The sequence below is a fragment of the Nelumbo lutea genome, chromosome 4, assembly GCF_056320005.1.
Source record: "Nelumbo lutea isolate HS-2025 chromosome 4, American lotus-T2T, whole genome shotgun sequence".
Taxonomy (NCBI): domain Eukaryota; kingdom Viridiplantae; phylum Streptophyta; class Magnoliopsida; order Proteales; family Nelumbonaceae; genus Nelumbo; species Nelumbo lutea.
In genome coordinates, this window is record NC_142687.1 from 33,000,675 (window position 1) to 33,019,856 (window position 19,182).

The 19,182-nt window shown below is 37.0% G+C and overlaps 1 protein-coding gene across 1 annotated transcript; it reads left to right on the forward strand.

Annotated features, from left to right (window-relative positions):
* Nucleotides 1-250: 250 nt before the first annotated feature.
* LOC148855064 (DNA replication factor CDC6B-like) lies at nt 251-10,467 on the forward strand. Its single transcript, XM_088984876.1, has 17 exons — nt 251-260; nt 2,221-2,492; nt 2,606-2,792; nt 3,000-3,259; nt 4,514-4,588; nt 4,667-4,734; nt 4,979-5,085; nt 5,257-5,316; nt 6,452-6,525; nt 7,178-7,228; nt 7,948-7,997; nt 8,457-8,589; nt 9,029-9,118; nt 9,443-9,505; nt 9,601-9,696; nt 9,851-9,940; nt 10,231-10,467. Exons 1-17 carry the CDS (start codon nt 251-253, stop codon nt 10,309-10,311), a joined length of 1,767 nt encoding a protein of 588 aa, XP_088841002.1. The 3' UTR covers nt 10,312-10,467.
* The last annotated feature ends 8,715 nt before the right edge of the window (nt 10,468-19,182 follow it).

Sequence of the window (19,182 nt, forward strand, 5' to 3'; positions counted from 1 at the left end):
TCGAAAAAACCCAAAACTTTGAGGAGACGGAGTGGGATGGACAAAAGTGTATTTGTGCGTCTTTATATATATTATAGCTATAAGTAGGTTTCAAACAAAATAATAATAATAATAATAATAATAATAATAATAATAATAATAATAATAATAATAATAATTTGCAAGTAGGAATGATTGGGGTGATGCAAGGCAAATTCAACAATCCCCGTTCCTCGTGGGGATGAGGATGAGATTAGAATTTCTAGTCCCAATGGGGTATGGTATACAAGGTAGTGTATTTGAGTTCAGGATCCGGGACAAGGCATACAAAATCCCGCCCCACCCCATTGCCATTTCTAATTGGACTGGGCCAAAGATTTCAGCTTTTTCTTTTTATTTTTTGGGCTGAGCCTGAGCCTAACCTTTAGGTAGGTCAAACCCTGATTTACACTTTCCCAATTCGAACCCATTTTAATTATAAACATACACCCAGATACATATATTTGCATAAATACACACATATATGCATACGTATTGGTCAATTTTTTTGGAAAGAACAGACTTGACCTTGGGATTGATCCGGACTCGGGCCTTAGGCTACGTTGTCCATAAATCCGGCCCAGCCCGCCCGAGTTGCACCCCTTACTTTTTAGACCAACTGACCAAGGCAGAGGGCGAGACGGCGAGTGGCTCTGTGGCGGGAACTGCAGTCCTACCGTTATTTTTTTTCCCGCTCAAAAACCTGCGTAACGTGGTTTCACTTTGTTTTCTTCTCGGTTGCTGGTGAAGTTGCATCTTTTCTGAGTTTTTGCTAGTAGAAACAAAAACAAAGAAAAGAAATCTGTGAAGGTGGAGAAAACTGATGAGATTCGATCAGGGGGATATTCCACACCTCGGAAAAGGCGATTGAGATCTGGAGCAAGCCATGACAGTCCAGTCTCAATTCCTTCCACTTCCTGCTCGCCGGATAAATGGAAATCGCCTCGTAGATGCATCGATAGCAGCCCAAATAGCGTTTCAAACGTGAGTTCCAATTGATGGTTCTATATAACTACATTTGGATTTTATTGATTTTCAACTTCTAATCTGATGAGGGCAGATTTGGTGCAAGAGTGGAATTGTGACATGTGGCATCTCGTGACAACTAGGTAAACACCCGGCCAACAAACTTACGAAGTTGGTGACCCACCCGGGCACTAGTCTGGCCGGCCTGGCGCGACTTGCGCGCGGAAACGACCTGCGCGCTGCCTACACGACCTGATGACTTGGCACGTGGCTTGCGCGACCTGACGACCTGAACCAGCCTAGCACATGATCCGGCCAAGCCGCCCATAAAACGCCCACCGATAAACTCGGCGGCATACATACCCCACGAGCTCGGTAGCTCACCAGGGAGCTTGCCAAAGAGCCAGGCAGCTCGGTAGAGCTCGCCACCGGCAGCTCGCCACAGGGAGTTCGCCCCCAGGCAGTTCGCCCTCAGACAGCTCGTTGTAGGTAGCTCGCCACTTGTAGAGAAGTTTGGTACAAGAGTAGTTTGGCGTATCGCAGGAAGATCTCTTGCCTGATGACCTGGCCTAGACACTGACCCGCCGACTGACACAGGCGCCAACCTAACGACCTGGCCCAGACACCGACTCGCCGACTGACGCAGGCGCCGCCCTGACAACCCGGCCCAGGCGCCGACCTGGCCGCCTGACACAAGCGCCAAGCTGACGACCTCGAGGAGTTCACCACTGTACCTCGGTTCTGACAGGATGTGACGAGTCTTACCGTTTGGAGGCTTTTCACCCACCTAACCCGCGAGGACTCCGGTATATAAAGACTTCACCCCCCAAAGGGGAGGAGGATGAAGGAAAAAAGGGAAGTAACCCCTAGTCTCTAGCTCTCTCATATTATCTTCAAAGCTCTCTACAATCAAGGTGCTAACTTAAGCGTTGGAGAGCCTCCGCCGGGAAAATACCCCCAGGACCTCTTATTCAATTCTCACAGGTCTCTCAGCTCCCGCCGCCTACAAAGAGGAGGAAAAGATGGAGTTCTCGCATGTCCCTCAGCTTCCGTTGCCTACAAAGAGGAGGAAAAGATGGAGTTCTCGCAGGTCCCTCAGCTCCCGCCGCATACAAAGAGGAGGAAAAGATGGAGTTCTCACAGGTCCCTCAGCTCCCACTGCCTAAGGAAAGAAGACCACCTCGTGCTGAGGGCAGTCGGATTGCGCCGCACCAGGGAGCTCCACCATTCTCTAAGTCATCGGCCGCCTAGTAGGGAGTTCGCCACCAGGTAGCTCTCCGCCAGGCAGTTCGCCACCAAGCAGTTCGCCACCAGGCAGTTCGCTACTAGGCAGTTTGCCACCAGGCAGTTCGCTACCAGGCAGTTTGCCACCAGACAGTTCGCCATCGGGCAGTTCGCCACCAGGCAGTTCGCCCCTAAGCAGTTCTCCACCAAGCAGTTCGCCAGTAGGCACTTCACCACCAAGTAGCTCATTACTAAGGCACCCCACCACCGGGTCAAATGACGAGGTAATTAGCCAAAAAATTTTACATCACAAAACATTGGTACGTGGCCGAAAACGGTTACATCATAATCTAATTTTCTCCTTCATTAACGTTGGCATTATCTCTAATTATTTCAGGAAATTCGCAAAAAATCTGGTAATAAGCTAGTCAAATTACAGAAAACTGGCAAAGGATCTGATAATAAGCTTGCCGAATCACCCAAAACTGTCAAAGGGTCCGGTGACAAGCTTGCTCGATCACCCAAATCCACTCGGAGAAGATTGTATGATAGTCTTCCTCAGATACCAACATGGAATCCCAAAGGTAAGCTTTTAATTTTTGTAGATATTCTACTAATACCCTACTTAAAAATAAAGTAGGATCTGGCTTGAGTTCATTAAGAGTATCTGTAAATGATCTTGATTTGTTCTCTTCTCATTACCCCTCTTAGAAACCCGAACTGCTTTAGGATGTTTCTTTTTTTTTTTTTTTTCTTCTTGGTGTTGATTCTAATCTGTGGTGCATGTTCAGTTGACCTTGATCCAATTTTATACTTTGATCTATATCAAGATTCTGAGCAGATGAGTGCCGTGAAAAAAGCATTGCATGTATCAACAGCACCTTGTGCTATCGTGTGCCGGGAGGAGGAACAGAAAAGAATATTGGATTTCTGCAAATCATGCATAGACCAGAAGAAAGGTGGGAATTTATATATCTCTGGGTGTCCAGGGACGGGAAAAACATTAACAATAAACAAAGTTAAAGAGCAACTGGTTGAATGGACAAAAGAGGTATTCTATTCATTTTTCATTTGGTTGTTTAGGCTGTGGAGACGCTGATAGCTATCATCTTGGAAACTAAATATGAATTAAATTTGCTGGGACTCTTGCCCAAAAAAAAAATGCTGGGTCAAGCTTTTCTTTCTTTTTTTTTTTTTTTTTTCTTTGATCAACAACAGAACCTTTTATTAAGAAATTTAAGAGAAAAATACAAAGGAAAGCAAAGGGGATAGGTAAGTTCTCTTAACCCTCCCCGGGCAAAACATAAAAAAAAAATTACAACACAGAACATTTGGTCCCTTCCCACCCCTTGTGGAGCAAGAGCATCCGCAAAGGAGTTAGCACTTCTCTTTACCCATTGCATCTGAATCTCTACATCCTGAGTTAACCATCTGAACTTTCTCTTTTCATTGGCAAACTTCCATAATCCATTTTCCTCCTTTTGCAACGACCTTATAACCAATTTTGAGTCTCCTTCAACAATTGACTTTCTAATATTTAATTCTTTAGCCTTCTTTAACCCTTCCATTACTTCCATAACCTCAGCTTTAAGTGACTCACTTACACCAATAGGACCAGAAAATACAGCAATAACCTTCCCTTCCTCATCTCTGAAAATTCCTCCAATGCCTGAAGGCCCCAGATTACTTTCACTGCTTCCATCAAAGTTCAACTTAATAAATCCAGAAGCTGGTGGAGACCAGAGGGGACTAATTTTCGTGGGGCTAAATTAGCCACTTCCTTCCAATTCCTCAACAACATTATCTGTAGTGACACCCTCAAACAAATATCCACAGATTCACCCAATGTACCACCCTAATGGCAACTACTTCAATGATGGCATCTTACTCCTTTCCTTTTCAGACAAAATGCATGGATTTCTTTCTTCCCAAATTGCCCAGTAGACAGCAACTCTAGCACATTTCCACATAATTGATGACTTCTTAATATTCGTTTCTTCTTCTGTCTTTGTGTGAGGTATGGGAGGTGTGTTTTCCATGTACTCTGACAGCCCAAGAGTACATAATTGATTGGATAATTAAGGTTATCCAATGGTCAGATTTTTTCCTTGACTTATAAGACATCTCCATTAAAATGGACCAATTAATTGTGAGTCTCAATGCCCAGCTATGTCAGATGTGTATGCATAGGTCCTTCTAGATGAAAGTTGGGTGCTTTGTGCATGTATATGTTTCTCCTGCTCGACAGTATGTTCTAAATTCCTTTTTAGACTAAACCAGGTTCCTACGTTGACTTCATTGCCAGGCAGGATTTCAACCACCAGATGTATTGAGTATAAATTGTACTTCTCTTACAAACACAAGTGAAATTTTCCTTAAGGTACACATACCATGAGTTGTTCCTATGTATTATGGAAACCTACATGTTGAATGTACTAATTTTCTGTGGCTGCCTTAGATATTTGAAAAGCTTCATTCCCGGAAGAAGACAAATGGAACTTCACCACTTCAGCACCTCCATAGATTGTTTTCTAACAAGCAACCCTCACCCTCCTATACTTTCATTGTATTTGTTTCATATTCTAGCATGCTTTTGGAGATTTTAATACATATATCATATCTGTAATTCATATATCATATTCTAGCTATGCTTTTTGAGATTTTATTACAGTACCTTCTTTTTTGTATGTATGAATTGCTTTACTGCTTACTTTCCAATTTGAATGGTTGTAAATATTTGGCTTCATTCATCAACTTCTCCTTGTTCCAGGCTGTTAATTGTTGATGAATTGGATTATTTGATAACCAAAGATCGTGCTGTGCTTCATGATCTTTTCATGCTTGCAACTCTTCCATCTTCCAATTGCATTTTAATAGGTATAGTTCCGAATTTAAGGTAACAACTGTAAGTGAATAAAATTTCTTTCATTTTAATAGGTATAGTCCTAATTCCTAAATAATATAACATCCATGTTGAAACTCTGAAAGCTGTTTGTGTATAACACATCATAAGCGCTGGAGAAGCTGATTTCTTTCTTGCTTTTTCAGGAATAGCAAATGCTATAGACCTGGCTGATCGCTTTCTGCCAAAGCTTCAACCGTTGAATTGTGAGCTTACTAACTTTGTTCTATTTTATTATCCAACTACTTATGAAAGAAATTTTATTCCTTTCGGTAGCCAAATTACCATGTCATTCTTTTATTGGACTTTATTTTTTTCAAAGTATTATTTTCTCAAAACCTGCTAACATACATAGTTTCGGTCTATGATTGACCAGCTGCTGAAACAGTTTGGATTCTCTATCATCTTATTCATCCCTATTTTATCATCAATAACAGTTGACCTTTTATCAAGTATTACGGGAAATGTTGTACAAGTATACACAGTGGCAAAACATCCCAAGTTTATGGGTCAGCTTCTACTACCCACCTTTGTATTCTTTCCTTCTTCCAATGTTATAAATTCCCCCCTTGGGGAATCAATCCCCAGCACAACTGGTCTCTGCCTGCTCCCTGCCTTGCCAAAGCATCAGCTACACTATTAGCTGATCTTATTCAAAACTATTGCCCTTCACTTATATTTCTATCAAGAAGGGTTTTAGGAAACAATTAATTTTTTTCCTTCTTGAATATATAAACTGTAGTTACCAGTAAAAAGTAACTAAAATGGATTTGATTTCTTTATTTTCTTTTTAATAGAATATTAATAACCTGTAGGACCAGTTTCTTGGTAAATGCTATTCTTTCATAGCAGGAAGGAAAAGTGACACTGCATGCTGTGTACTGCTTTCTAGTACTCCTCTTCCAGTAGATTTCCGTCAAGCATCATCAATAACTTTACTAGTAGGTCTTAAAGTGAAACCAGGAAATTGAATTTCTAGTTTTTTTGCCTATTCAGTATCCATGTTATTTTCCTAGGCCTTCTGCTAAACCAATTTGGGTACTGAAATAAATTCCAAGAGGATCTGCCTTTTAATTTACTGGATAATGCTCTCAGCCTCATCCTTTATTGCAGTTCATAAACATGTGCATATTATTTTAAAAGAGCATTTGAGTGTCCCTCTCCTGATACTCGGATGCCATACAAGCTTACAAGTGTTGTTTTTTGTTTATTCTAAGGCAATTCTTGAACTTTAGTGGAACATTGCTTTCTCATTGTACCTTATAGCTACATTTAAATTAGTTTCTCTCTATGCCAAACTTGGTACTTAGTTACTCTTTCATCTCTTCATTCCCATACTAGGTGAAATCATGCTTATAACTTTTCGGGCCTACTCTAAGGATCAGATCCTCAGGATTCTTCAACAAAGACTCATGGTACTTCATATTTTCTACCTGCCCTTTTTGTCTTTTAGCTACAGATATTTTTTCTAAAGGTAAATAGTATTGATATGTCAACTCAAGAGGTAAATAGTTTCATTGCTATTTTTAGGGTTTTTAAAAATATATCTAATATATACCATTCTTCCTACAAAATTACCATATTAATAGGTTTCTTTAAAATCACTAATATCTTGGGCTTTTTGGTAATAAGTCCAGATAAACTCCAGATATTGTGATCCTGAGCTCTTGGAGTGTCAGTTCAATGTGATTTTATTAGTATCAAACTTTTGTGCATGTTTTATATAGATTCTATGGTTAACAAATAACACAACAGACTTGTGATCCTGAGCTCTTGGAGTATCAGTTCAATGTGATTTTATTAGTATCAAACTTTTGTGCATGTTTTATATAGATTCTATGGTTAACAAATAACACAACAGACTTGTGATTGTTTGCAAATATTGATTAGGTTGAGGTCGAGTTTGTTCCTTGAATTTTGAGTGAATTTTTGTACCATGCTTCTCAGCTTCTGTTTTGTATTGTCTTTCTTTTTCATTTCTAGTGTAATTTACCTTTTCCAAAGAATTATATAAGGAGCAAAAATAACTTCTCCAGTATTACCTGACTTTTTTTGCTGTTTTATTAGTCTCTTCCATATGATGTCTTTCAACCTCAAGCATTGGAGATTTGTGCAAGAGTATGTCCAGTTTCACTTCTAATGCTTCATCTTTTCTCTCCTATGCATGCTTGACTGTATTTGAAGACTTGATTGCTAAGTTCATATTGGATCTTTTGCATTGGATACATGATAAAACCATGATCTCTCCTATCTCTCTCATGCATACACTGCCCTTGCCCCTTCATTATGTCGATCTCATGGTTGAAGTGCAATAGTTCAAACACAGACCAGATGACGGTCCATGACTTACCATTTTAGATGGTATCATTGGTCTCATCATATCATTCTGAAGTAATACAACCTAGCAATTTATTTCAATATAGTTAAAATTTGTAATATTTTGGACTGCATTGTTCAAAAGATCAAACACCTTAATAAAGTGGGTCATGGATTTCTTGACTTACTCTCATATGTGTTTTCCCGTATGTGATATATTAAGTAGGATTTTGTATATCGTGGATTTCTTGATTTGATTCCAGCCTGCATGTGGAAAAAAATACCAGTTATCTTTGGAGCATAGGCCTTAAAATTTGTGACTTGAATGGTAAAATCTTCAGTATAGAAATTTCTTCAATGGTATAGGATTTCTTTTTTTTTTTTTACTTTTTTTTATATAACCAAGCGAAGCCTTATAACTTGTCTTCTGCTGGTAGCTTCTTTACACCATTGAAGTAATTACACTTTATAATATTGCATTTTACTTTGAAAAGTTTCTAACTATATTGCCATATGATAAGAGAGTTGCAGCTGCATCTGGAGATACGATGAAAGCTCTCTGTGTTTGTAGGTCAGTGTTCTATTGTAATTGATGCATTGTTGGCGTTTGTGGTTGCACCAATTTTCATTGCTGCATTCTATATTGTTTTCTCTCTTTTCTCTTGGCTTTTTGTTTTCTTCTTTTATCTCCATCCTGTAAGCATGAGTAAATTGGTTCAACTTTTCTGAGTCTCAATGTTTCTTATTTCCATTTCATAATCTTTTCTGTAATTGGAAATGTTTTTGAAAGATCATACGAAAATTGCATGTAACATCAATGTTAGGACATGATTAAGTTTTATGTACATTGATTTTCAACCTTCAGCATATAGATGCATGCCTACATTTGGAGAAACATCTAAAAAACCATGTCTGCCCTAGGAAAAGCATTTCCTGGTGCAGTAGTTGGATCAAATAGAATATTCCTGTCATTTCACTTGAAATCATGTTGCTCAAATGGTGCCAAAGTTAAGGTTCTGTTGTGCTTCAGGAATGCTATTGAGATGCTAGAAGAAGAGTTGAAAAATAAAAGTGGTAGTACAGGATTGTTACAGGTTGAGCAGGCATCACCTCATCAACTGATATCTCCTGTAGCAGAATTATTGAAGCAAGAAATTAACATTGTAAGTGATCAATCTTCTAGTACTTTATTATCTCATCAAGTTGACATTATTATTACTCTAGACACTTATCCTTTTTCATCTCAATCAAGTCTTCAAATAATGAAAACTTAAAAAGGGAATGCCACCAGAGCTTTAATATTATTGACTTTTATAATGGTTATAATAACTATTTAAATGTTGGGTACTTCCAAATTGTTAAACCATCTTGGCATGTTCTTATACTAGAACCTGGTATACACACATTTGATCTGGAAAATTTGTTTCATTAATAGTATTAGAGTGTTATAATGCTTCAAACTGACTGGTAAATCGTTGTGATGGACACAGTGGCTGTTATGAAGAGAATTATTTACTTATTGAATCTAGTAGTTCATGGTCCTCTATGCCAATGATGTCCTTTGTTGGGAACCATTATCTTAGTCATTTTAAACACATGTAGGTGAGGGTTGATTATATGGCCATTGCTTTATCAAGGACATTCAAATCAGCAATAGTGGACACTATACAGTCTCTTCCACAGCATCAACAGGTAAGTTAAAATTGGACTCCGGGGTGATCAATCCCAGCTAAATTTTCAACACTAGAACTTTTCAATTGCTATCAGTTGCTTGAAATATTTAGCTATTTTAAGTTGCTGGTTTCTATTGGCTTAGTAACCTTGATTTAATGTAGAATTTTTGCACCCTGCCAGATTCTGCATTAAAAAATATCTATTTATAACTAAACTTGAGAAAATAAGACTTGTCATTTGACAGAAAAATGATGCCGTATATATCTTCTATTCATAGCCTTAGTACCTTTCTTAAGGAAGGGTTGAATTCTTATACATCAATTTAAAACTGTTGTACTGCAGATGATACTTTGCTCTTTGGTGAAACTTTTCCGCAAGGGAAAGAAAGATACTACTATCGGAGATGTATGTTCCCTTCCCCCAAGTTTTATATTTAGATGATTAAGAAGCTGTCTTAAATATGTTCACAGCTGATGGTTCAAGTTGTTTATCTGGTGCAGCTGAATAAATCTTACTCCGAAATCTGTAAATCAGCACTAATCCTCCATTCTGGCATTCTGGAATTCTCAAATATGTGTAAAGTGCTCGGTGACCAGGTCAAAAATACAATAGCTCTAAAGCTCTATTTGAGTTAATTTTCTTTTTCCAAATAATTAACAAGTACTCTCTTGCAATCTTACCAGTTTAATTATTAAAAGGACCTGTAGAGCAAGTTAGGGCTGACAGACTTTGATCTATTTCATAATGCAGGGTCTTCTCAAACTTGGCCAATCTCGAGAGGATAGATTAAGGAGAGTAACATTAAAAATTGATGAAGCAGATATTACTTTTGCCTTGCAGGTGCGGACATGAAATTTGAATATTTGCATTATATTTCCAGGTTTCTCTCTCTCGAGTTCAGATCTCCTGCCCACACAAACTCTGCCCACATCTACCCACATAACATCGCAGCCATACATGGAGAACATCTCATCCTCCTACATAGTATTATGCACAGGGAGTTGTTCCCAATTCATGGGGGTAGTGTGTTGTGGGTAGACCTGGGCAGAGTTCTTGTGGGCAGGAGATCCGGAGTCCTTTCGCTCTCTGGTACAACTTTGTATCCTTAATGGAATCTTTGTTTGGTACAGGGGATACGATTCTTTCGGAATTGTCTTAACAATGCTAGTCCTAAGACTAAGCAAGGAAAACCAGATTCTAGTAAGTATTAATCTAGCATACAAGCAGTCGAAGTTTCTCAACTGAATAAGGGTTCGAGCAGTTGTTCCCCAAGTAATTGAAAATGTTCTTCTGCCTCCTAAATCCTAATTGTTGTGTATTATAATTATCATTCATTGTTTATTAAATGAAATTTACATTTTCCATCATGGAAATATGTAGCCTTTGAATAATTGAATTTCAAAGTTGCTTTCAGGAGGCTGCACTGTCCAAGCATGAAGCATCGATTGTTAAATCTATTTTGGGGGGGTATACAAAACAAAAATGCTCCAAGCCCAAGCAAAGTCAAAGCCCTAATAGTCAATGCAAGCATAAGCTTGAGTAAAACCTAGCATCAATTGGGCTGGGCTTGGTCTTATAAATTGCTTGGGTTTAGAATCCTTCTTACTCATAGGGATGGCAATTTTCCCCATCCCCGACAGGTACCCGGGCTCTCTGATCCAGTGGGGTTGGGGTCGGGGATGGGGCTAAAACTGAATCCCTAATTGTGTTCGGGGATGGGATGGGGAATGCAATCCCCACCCCACCCCGGCCCCGGCCCCGGCCCCGATTAATATATAATATTATATATATATATATATAATATAATATTATTTTATATAATATTTATATTATAATATTATAATATTATAATTACACAAATAATAAAAACTAAAAAAGAGTAAAATACAAACTTAAAACTCTCAACTCTCTCGAGTCACTCTCTTCTACTACCTACACACAACAAAGAAAGAAGAAAGAACAAAGGGCGGCGCCTGAAACTCAAAACCCTTCCCTTCTTCCGTTCTTCGTCTATCCTATCGTCTTCAGTATCAGTAGTCGCCGTCAGTGCTCTTTTTCTCTCAGGTGAGGCAACGTTGCAAGCCCGCAACAGTCCTTTCTTTCTCTTTCTATCAACTCAGTGCTCACAAGTTGCAGATTTGAAACTTTGCAACTCGTCGAATTCATCCCAGGTGGCGTCGGGGATGGAGGAGCATTTCTTTCCTGGCGGAGATCGGGGACGGGGATGGGGAATGATTTGGAAATTGGGGTCGGAGAGGAGAATGTAAGCCCTGCCCCAAACCCGCCCCGTTGCCCTTCCTACCTACTCATTCATTCTCTCTTTCCTCCTTTTCTTCAACCCAAACCTCCTATTGAGCCACCACATGGCAAAACTCTAATTACCACTAACCCAAATCATGTTAAAGTGGGAGACTTACTCCTTAAGTCTCTCTCTCCTCTTTATCATTCCTAAATACCTCCAACCCAAATCATGTTTAAGTGGGAAACTTACTCCTTAACTCTCTCTCTCTCCTCTTTATCATTCCTAAATACCTCTTAACCCACGTCATTATCCTCTCATTGCTCCTTGCAACTATTTAACGTCAATATAAAAGACTTAAACCTCCCTGTTGTTTGTGATAAATACTTGTACCTCCCTCTACTATTTTATAGGACTTAAATCTCCCAAGAAAATGCCTTTATATTTGGCCGTATCCATTAGAAGACATTTTTACCCTCTATCACTCTTTAAATTTTCAAATAAAACCACATAACATAAACTCAGGGAAGAAATAAGATAGGATGCCTTGCGAAATTCTCCCTTGCAAGCTATCTACCATTCTTTGCAAATCCTGCTTAATTTCCAAAAGACAATCATTTTGAAGGCACCTCTCTCGAAAAGAAACAAACTTGTAAGTTTTAATTAATTACAAACGATACAAGAGAAGCCCAAACTTTCAACTTCCCAGGTTTGAACTCCTACTCATTTATTTAATGGAGGAATCCAATGAAAACCCAACAGATTTTTAAAATTGGAGAGAAAGTGAATCCGCTACTTCTTGATAACTCATCGGTTATGAAGTGGATTGACAATGCTTGTGGTTGTTTTATTCTATTTCGCAGAGGCATCATGCCCAATCTTTCTTCCCAAACCATATTTATAGAATCTCCTGTAGTTGAAGCTAGTATACCTTGACTCATGAGGAAAACAAAGATTATCACTAATAAACTAATTTAAAACAAAACACAACACAAATACTGAATAAGGAGTAATGGAAAGGGATTTTTTTTCTGGTCATAAGGTGGATCATGATAGATTTGTTAGAGGGGAGATTTTTGTCCAGTGATCTCATCCAGTAAGGGAGGTCTTAGTCCAATTTCAAAACAGAGGAAATGTTTCAGTATTTATGAGAAACGTGAAAGGAGGTTTAAGTCTTTAACCCATCTTCTTATGATAGCTATTCCATTTTCCTAAGAACAAAGGCATGCCAGGAATTCAGTTATCTTCTTTAAAAGGCATGCTGAATCTAGAATATTTGGTTTTCAATGAATGGATTGGTGTTCCATCAATAACTTAATTAATTATATTATAATTTTAATTGAACATAATATAATCTAATTAAATTATAAAATCAGTTTATTTAATTAAAATTTCCACTATGAAACTAATATTAAAAATTAACTTGCTTCTTGATAAAATTAATAAAAAATGATAAAATAATACGAGTTAGTATTTTTTTAGTTTTGATGTTTATTTTCAATAAATTGTAACCTTTAAATAATTAAGATGAAAAAAATTAAAAATTAAAAATTACAATTAAGTACAAAAAATACTAAATATAAAAAATGAATAATTATAATAAAAGTAATAAAATCCGTTTCTCTTAACAAACAGTTAAGCTAATAATTTTAAATTAAGTAGAATTTCAAAATATAATTAATAAAATGTAAAAAATAAAATTAATGGAATAACCCTGAGAATCAATAAACCTTAATTAATTATTTATTAGCTTCCAAGCCTTAGCTAGTTCTTATTGCATCCACGGGACAGGTTTGGGAAGGGTCTTGTAAATTCTACTCTATCCGCCTCCCTAAACCTCTTAACTCACACCCACCCCAAAACCCATAGTGGATTGGATTTTGAGAATTCAAATCCTTCCCATACATGAAAAAGCAAAACCCTCCCTAACCATACCCTCTCCGTATTCAAGGGTAGGGGCAGATTGGGTTTAGAATCCATCCACATCTAATTTCTTATTATTTCTTGTAATATATAAACAATAAATAAGTAAAATAACACAAAAAATAACAAATTTTCTAATTATTTGATTAAGATATGTAAAAAACACATAAACCACCAATTATCACATAAAATTTAAAATATTATTAAATTCAACACTTAATACATAAAATTTATATGCTTTACAACAATATGTGGATTGGGGACCTAGGGTTTAGTCTAGTACCGCATCCTATTCCATACCCATACAGGTTGTAGAATCGTAAAACCCATACCCACACCAAAACCCGTTCTTTAAGCAAAACAGAAAAAAAAAGAGCCCCGTTAGAACTCTCTAAATAGAGTAGAAATTAACATCCCTATGCATAGAACATGCAAACAGATTCACTGGATCAGCCAACAACTCAGCTAAGGCCTATTTGGGAGGAGTAGGACTGAACTGAAGATTTAGCTAAAATGGGTCAGCAGCTTTCAAGCGCTTCAAATAAGCTATTCAAAGGGGGCAAAGTAGACAGCTCTTCAAATGACTGATTATTGATAGTTGATCTGGGATTTTCACCAAACATGACTTATAGGCTGTTTGTGTGGGGCCTACCTCAGAAAATGTGAAGCCTGAGCACTTCCATAAACAACCTTTAAGCTATATTTGGTGAGAAATCTGGAAAACCCAAATTGACTGTCAGTCGGTCATTTTTTGATACAGCCACTTTAACCTCTTCGTATAGCTTATCCAGAGTGCCTCAAAGTAGCTAAACCAGCCTAGCTAAATATTCAACTCAGACCTCCCAGGCACGCAGTCAACTAAGCTAGCTCATCTGTTTTGAAGTTCTCCGGATAAGGTAGAGACATATTCCCGCCCGTTTACAAGAAAATTGATTAATACAAATACATCAATTTGGGGTAGGGAGCAATGTATTAAAAAACGACTCAGAATTGGCACCGTTCAGACCACTGGTTTCTAGGTCAATGGTACGATTATCTGGTCTGAATGGATGGACTGTCCTGTCAAAATAAATTTCAAAAAATAATTAAATTTAAAAAACGGCCAAAAAATCGTTGAACGGGTTAATGGTTTGACCATCTGAATCAATGTATGGTTGATTGATTCAATAATTTTTTGCCAGGGATCAAGTTTGGAGTAAAATGGAACCGGTTGCTTGAATGACTCCCAGGCCAAATGGTCTGATTGTCCGAATCAACGACAGTTAAAAAACCATGATAAGTAATATAACAAATGTATAGGATAGGTGTCAGGAATCTTCTGTATGTGGAAGTTCAGGTGGCAGTCCAAAAGAGGTCCATGCATTGCATTCCCTACATCCCGTTGTTCTCGTGGTAACACTCATTGTTTTGAACTCATCGTTGACCTACCCCTGCCGAACTGTCCAAATTGCCACTCTGCCCTGATTTTGGATTCAGTTTTACTAAAACCCGGGAATTGGTCAAAAGTCATTCGATCGAAGCAGTTAGACAGTTGACCCATTTGATTCGGTGGTCACGGGTTGCATATTAAATATGTATGTAACTTTGCGCTCAGATATCTGATTAGAATGATTTTTTTTTTGAAATTTGAATAACTTTTTAAGATTTGCCCCTTACCCCATTATTATTGTGGAAAAAATAACTTCAAATTACATTTTTTTAATATTTTTACAAAAAAATAAAAAATATAAATTATATATATATATATATATATATATATATATATATATATATATATATATATAAAATAGGCCTGTCAATCATACCCGAAAACCAATACCTCATTAATTCATGCAATGGATAATGCCTTTAATACTAGATATTTAGATTGTTCATCCACCATGATCTAGCATGAGTTATTGATGTTGTGGTATTGATATACCATTTGAACCTTACGGACTGTTCAGTCCATTTGATTTTATTGGATATTTATCTGTTAACACTTAACAGTGGTATAGGTTTAGGGTGTTTGGCTTATTTAATGGCAAGTGTTTAATTTTCAAGTAATGATTATCGTTTCCATGACAATTGATTTGAATATTTCTCTTTTCGCATTGATTAATTAAATAATTCTCTTATTTTCTATTCAATATTTTTAAATTGATAAATCTCATGCATTTGTATTTGCCTCGGATTTTTCCCTCATGTGGGCCCCATTTATTGAAATGGGAGCAAGGTGTCTAACCTCTTTTCTCTTCCATCTAATACGTCTTACTTGGATCAGTTTAATTAGTGTCTTGGACTTTAGAGTCATTATTAAGTCAAAAAGATTACTACTGATTCCCCATCACCTCTAATTCACTTGATTGATGAGTGGCGATTCTAATTCAGCCTAAGTAAATTATCTTGTGATACCCAAAATGACGAATTCAAATATCAACATTTCGCAATCTATATCGCTTTGGTGCTTTGTTTACTAAAGATTTCACTATGACAATGGCATCATTATTGAAGTTCCAAGGACCATTCTTTAGCGCATCCCATTTGCTCTAGTGTTGAAACGAAGTAGAAACAAGTCAACCCCAAACTCCAATATATTGGATTTATCATTTAACTTCCAAGCCTTCACAAAGTACTCCTTCAGCGGCTAGGGGTGTCAATTGGACTGGATTTGGTCCAATCCAATCCAGTCCAATGTGAGTCCATTACAAATGGACCGGGTCTAATCTTATTCAATAAATATTTTGGACCATTTTGGACTGGTCCAGTTCAATGTTTAGACCATTCAATCTGTTAAAATTTGTTTTAATTTAGATTAGTTGTAACTCAAACATGATCCATTGACACCTATGTTCTTATCTTTTATCAATGGATCAGATATTGTCTCAATCCAATCTAATCCAATTCAATATAAATTCATTACGGATGGACCAGGTCCAATCCAATATGGTAAGTACTTTAGACCATTAAGTCTGGATTGGTCCAATTCAATATGTTTTGTTTGCCCGTCCCATCTGTTCAAATTGATTTTGGATTGGGCGGGTCCAAACCAAAACCAGTCCATTGACACCCCTACTTCAGCCCTGTAAGTCTCCCACTCTATTAGTAAGACTCTGAAAACTAGGTGCTTCCTCCGGTTAGGGAGTCCTTGAATATCCTCCCCCTTAGCTTCAAGGACTTTATTATCATCTATCTCAAGCAAAGCCAAAAATTGATCAACCACAGATTTCCCTATCATCTTCTTTCTTTGTTCCGCCATGGTCACTTCTAAAGCCTAGCTTCGAGGGACAGGCCCAAAACACTCATAAGGTTGCATTTGAAATCAATGTAAAATGTCATCGGTGTAAATATTTATGCCAATTTGATTTTGTCGGCATTTGGAAGGAGAGTACAATAATAATCGATGCAAAACTCCACTTTGATTCAGTTTTGTGTACATTTGGATGGAGTGGAGTTTTACATTATAAATCGATATAAAAGTTCATTAAAGCAAAGCTTTACATCGATTTTACATCTTTTATCATGCACATTTTCGAAATTCAAATGTTTACTTTTTAATAGATCGATGTATACACCGACGACGTTTTACATCAGTTCTAAACGCAGCCTAAGGAACAAGGGAAACACACACTAAACAAGAGAAAATTATTGTATTATTTTCCCATTTGCACAATTTATATGAATTTCTCTTTCCTATGTGTATCCTAAGGCTCAGTTGGTAAAAGTACAAACACAAATATATATAGTGCAAAACTTTGCATTTTGTATTATTTTGTATGTATTTGCACTTTATATCTGTATTTGTACTCTTTCCAAATTGAACCTAAGGCTGAGTTTAGAAGGAGTACAAATGCAAATATGTAGAGTGAAAAACCTTATATTTTGTATGTATTTATACTGTACATATTTGCATTTGTACTCTTTCCAAACTGAGACTAAAGCTGTATTTGATTGCAACGCAAATAAATTTGCATTGGTGTAAAACTATGGCAGTGCAAATGAGTATAAATTCTGACTTATTTCTATTTCAAAATTTAACTTATTTTGTTCGATTGCAGTGCAAATGAAGTAAAAACCAAAACGAAATTAAACAAAAATTTACATTTCTTTCATTTGCACTCCCATGCATTTATACTAGTATAAATAAAATTGCTGTTCAACAAAAAACGTAGCATAAGACTCAGTTTAAAAGGAGTACAAATACAAATTTATAGAGCGTAAAACCTTGCATTTTATATTATTTTGTATGTATTTGCACTAAACGTATTTATATTTGTACTCTTTCTAAACTGAGCCTAAATTTCAAATATGAATCTCCAAATTGACTCTCCAATACTATTGCGATGCCAATACTTCGAAACCTGTATCAATCGATTGTTGAGCCACCACCCTCAGGCCTCAGCCCCAAAAAAGGATACATCTTAATTGGCCCATATCAACCATATCGTGTGCATACTTGAATCTTGGGAATAGTCTCTAGACCATGCTATGTCGTCGCATATATATATATATATATATATGTGTGTGTGTGTGTGTGTGTGTGTGTAAATATATATTTTAGTAATAAATAATGTTTTAGATATGTTATGTTTAATTTATATTTTTTAATTCAGTTTTTATTTTTTTTACTTATAAAAATATTAAATATTGCAATTTGAGGCCAATAGAGGTTTTTTTTTTTCAAAAATAGCGGGGCAAGGTGCCTACTGCCCCTTGGGACGCATAGATTTTGAAAAGTTACCCAAAATATAAAAAAAACCATCCCAATCGGACATTGGAGTGCAAAGTTATGGCCTCTGAAAGTTTGTATGCATTGAGTATGCAACCTGCGACCTAATCACTGGGTTGAATGGGTCAATGATTGAACTGGCCAGATTGAACGATGTTGTGCAAACTGGTGGTTCGGTTGATAAATTCTTTTGTTGGTTGTTGTGCAAACTGGGATCAAACTGCCATCCCCTCCCAAAAAAATAATAAAAACATAATGTAGTTATGATTAATGTTTAAAGTATCGATATCGGCTCTTTTTTTTTTTAATTTTCACTTTTTTTTTGGTTCAAAGGGGCCGGTTTAAGTCCTGGCCATCCTCTGAAGCAGGCCCTGACCTGATACAACCCTTGTAGAGGCGTATCAGGAATGGTCTGATACGATATGTATCAATCGATATGGGCTGATACATAACAATTTTTTGAACCTTAGCTATGATTATATTATCCTTGTTTGATCAGCACCATACTAGCTCTCACATTATGTTTGAAGTTTTTACCCCTTTGGTTTAAAGAACTATCATTGTTGGAAATTACTCTTTGCACATTACAATGGTTAGAATTCAAATTCCACACCATGGTATAAAGTATAAACAATGGAATTTGGAAACGTGCTGAATTAGGCCATTGAATTATATATCTTTCTACCCCAAAATTCCCTAAGGGGGCGTTCTTTTGTCAGATTTTGAGAGGGGGGAAAGTTGGTCAATGTGATTTTGATTTTCATTGACTTAGAACCCCATGTTCTTTTTTTTCAGATTTATGTTGGGACTAGGGAAAGTTTATTTTCCTGAGTAAATGGTACCCATCTCCTAGGTGGATAAATAACTTTCCCTGGTCCCCACATAAATCTAAAAAAAGAACATGAAGTGATACCCATCTCCTAGGTGGATATGTGGATAAATAACTTTCCCACCTAGGGGGAAGTTGCCAATATTTGAATGGGATAAAAATGCCCATTTTAATAATAGATTTTTATGGCTAAAATGGTTATTACCTTATTTACATGAAAAATAAAAGAACATGGTTAAATGCACTTACTTGGGCAAGTGTTTCTCAGGAAAAATTTATTCATGTAAACTGCATTTACTCGGATAAGTGACTTACCAAAAAGCAAATGGGGCCTAAATGCTATGGCCAGACGCCTGAATGGATAAGCAACCTTGTTTCTCCTG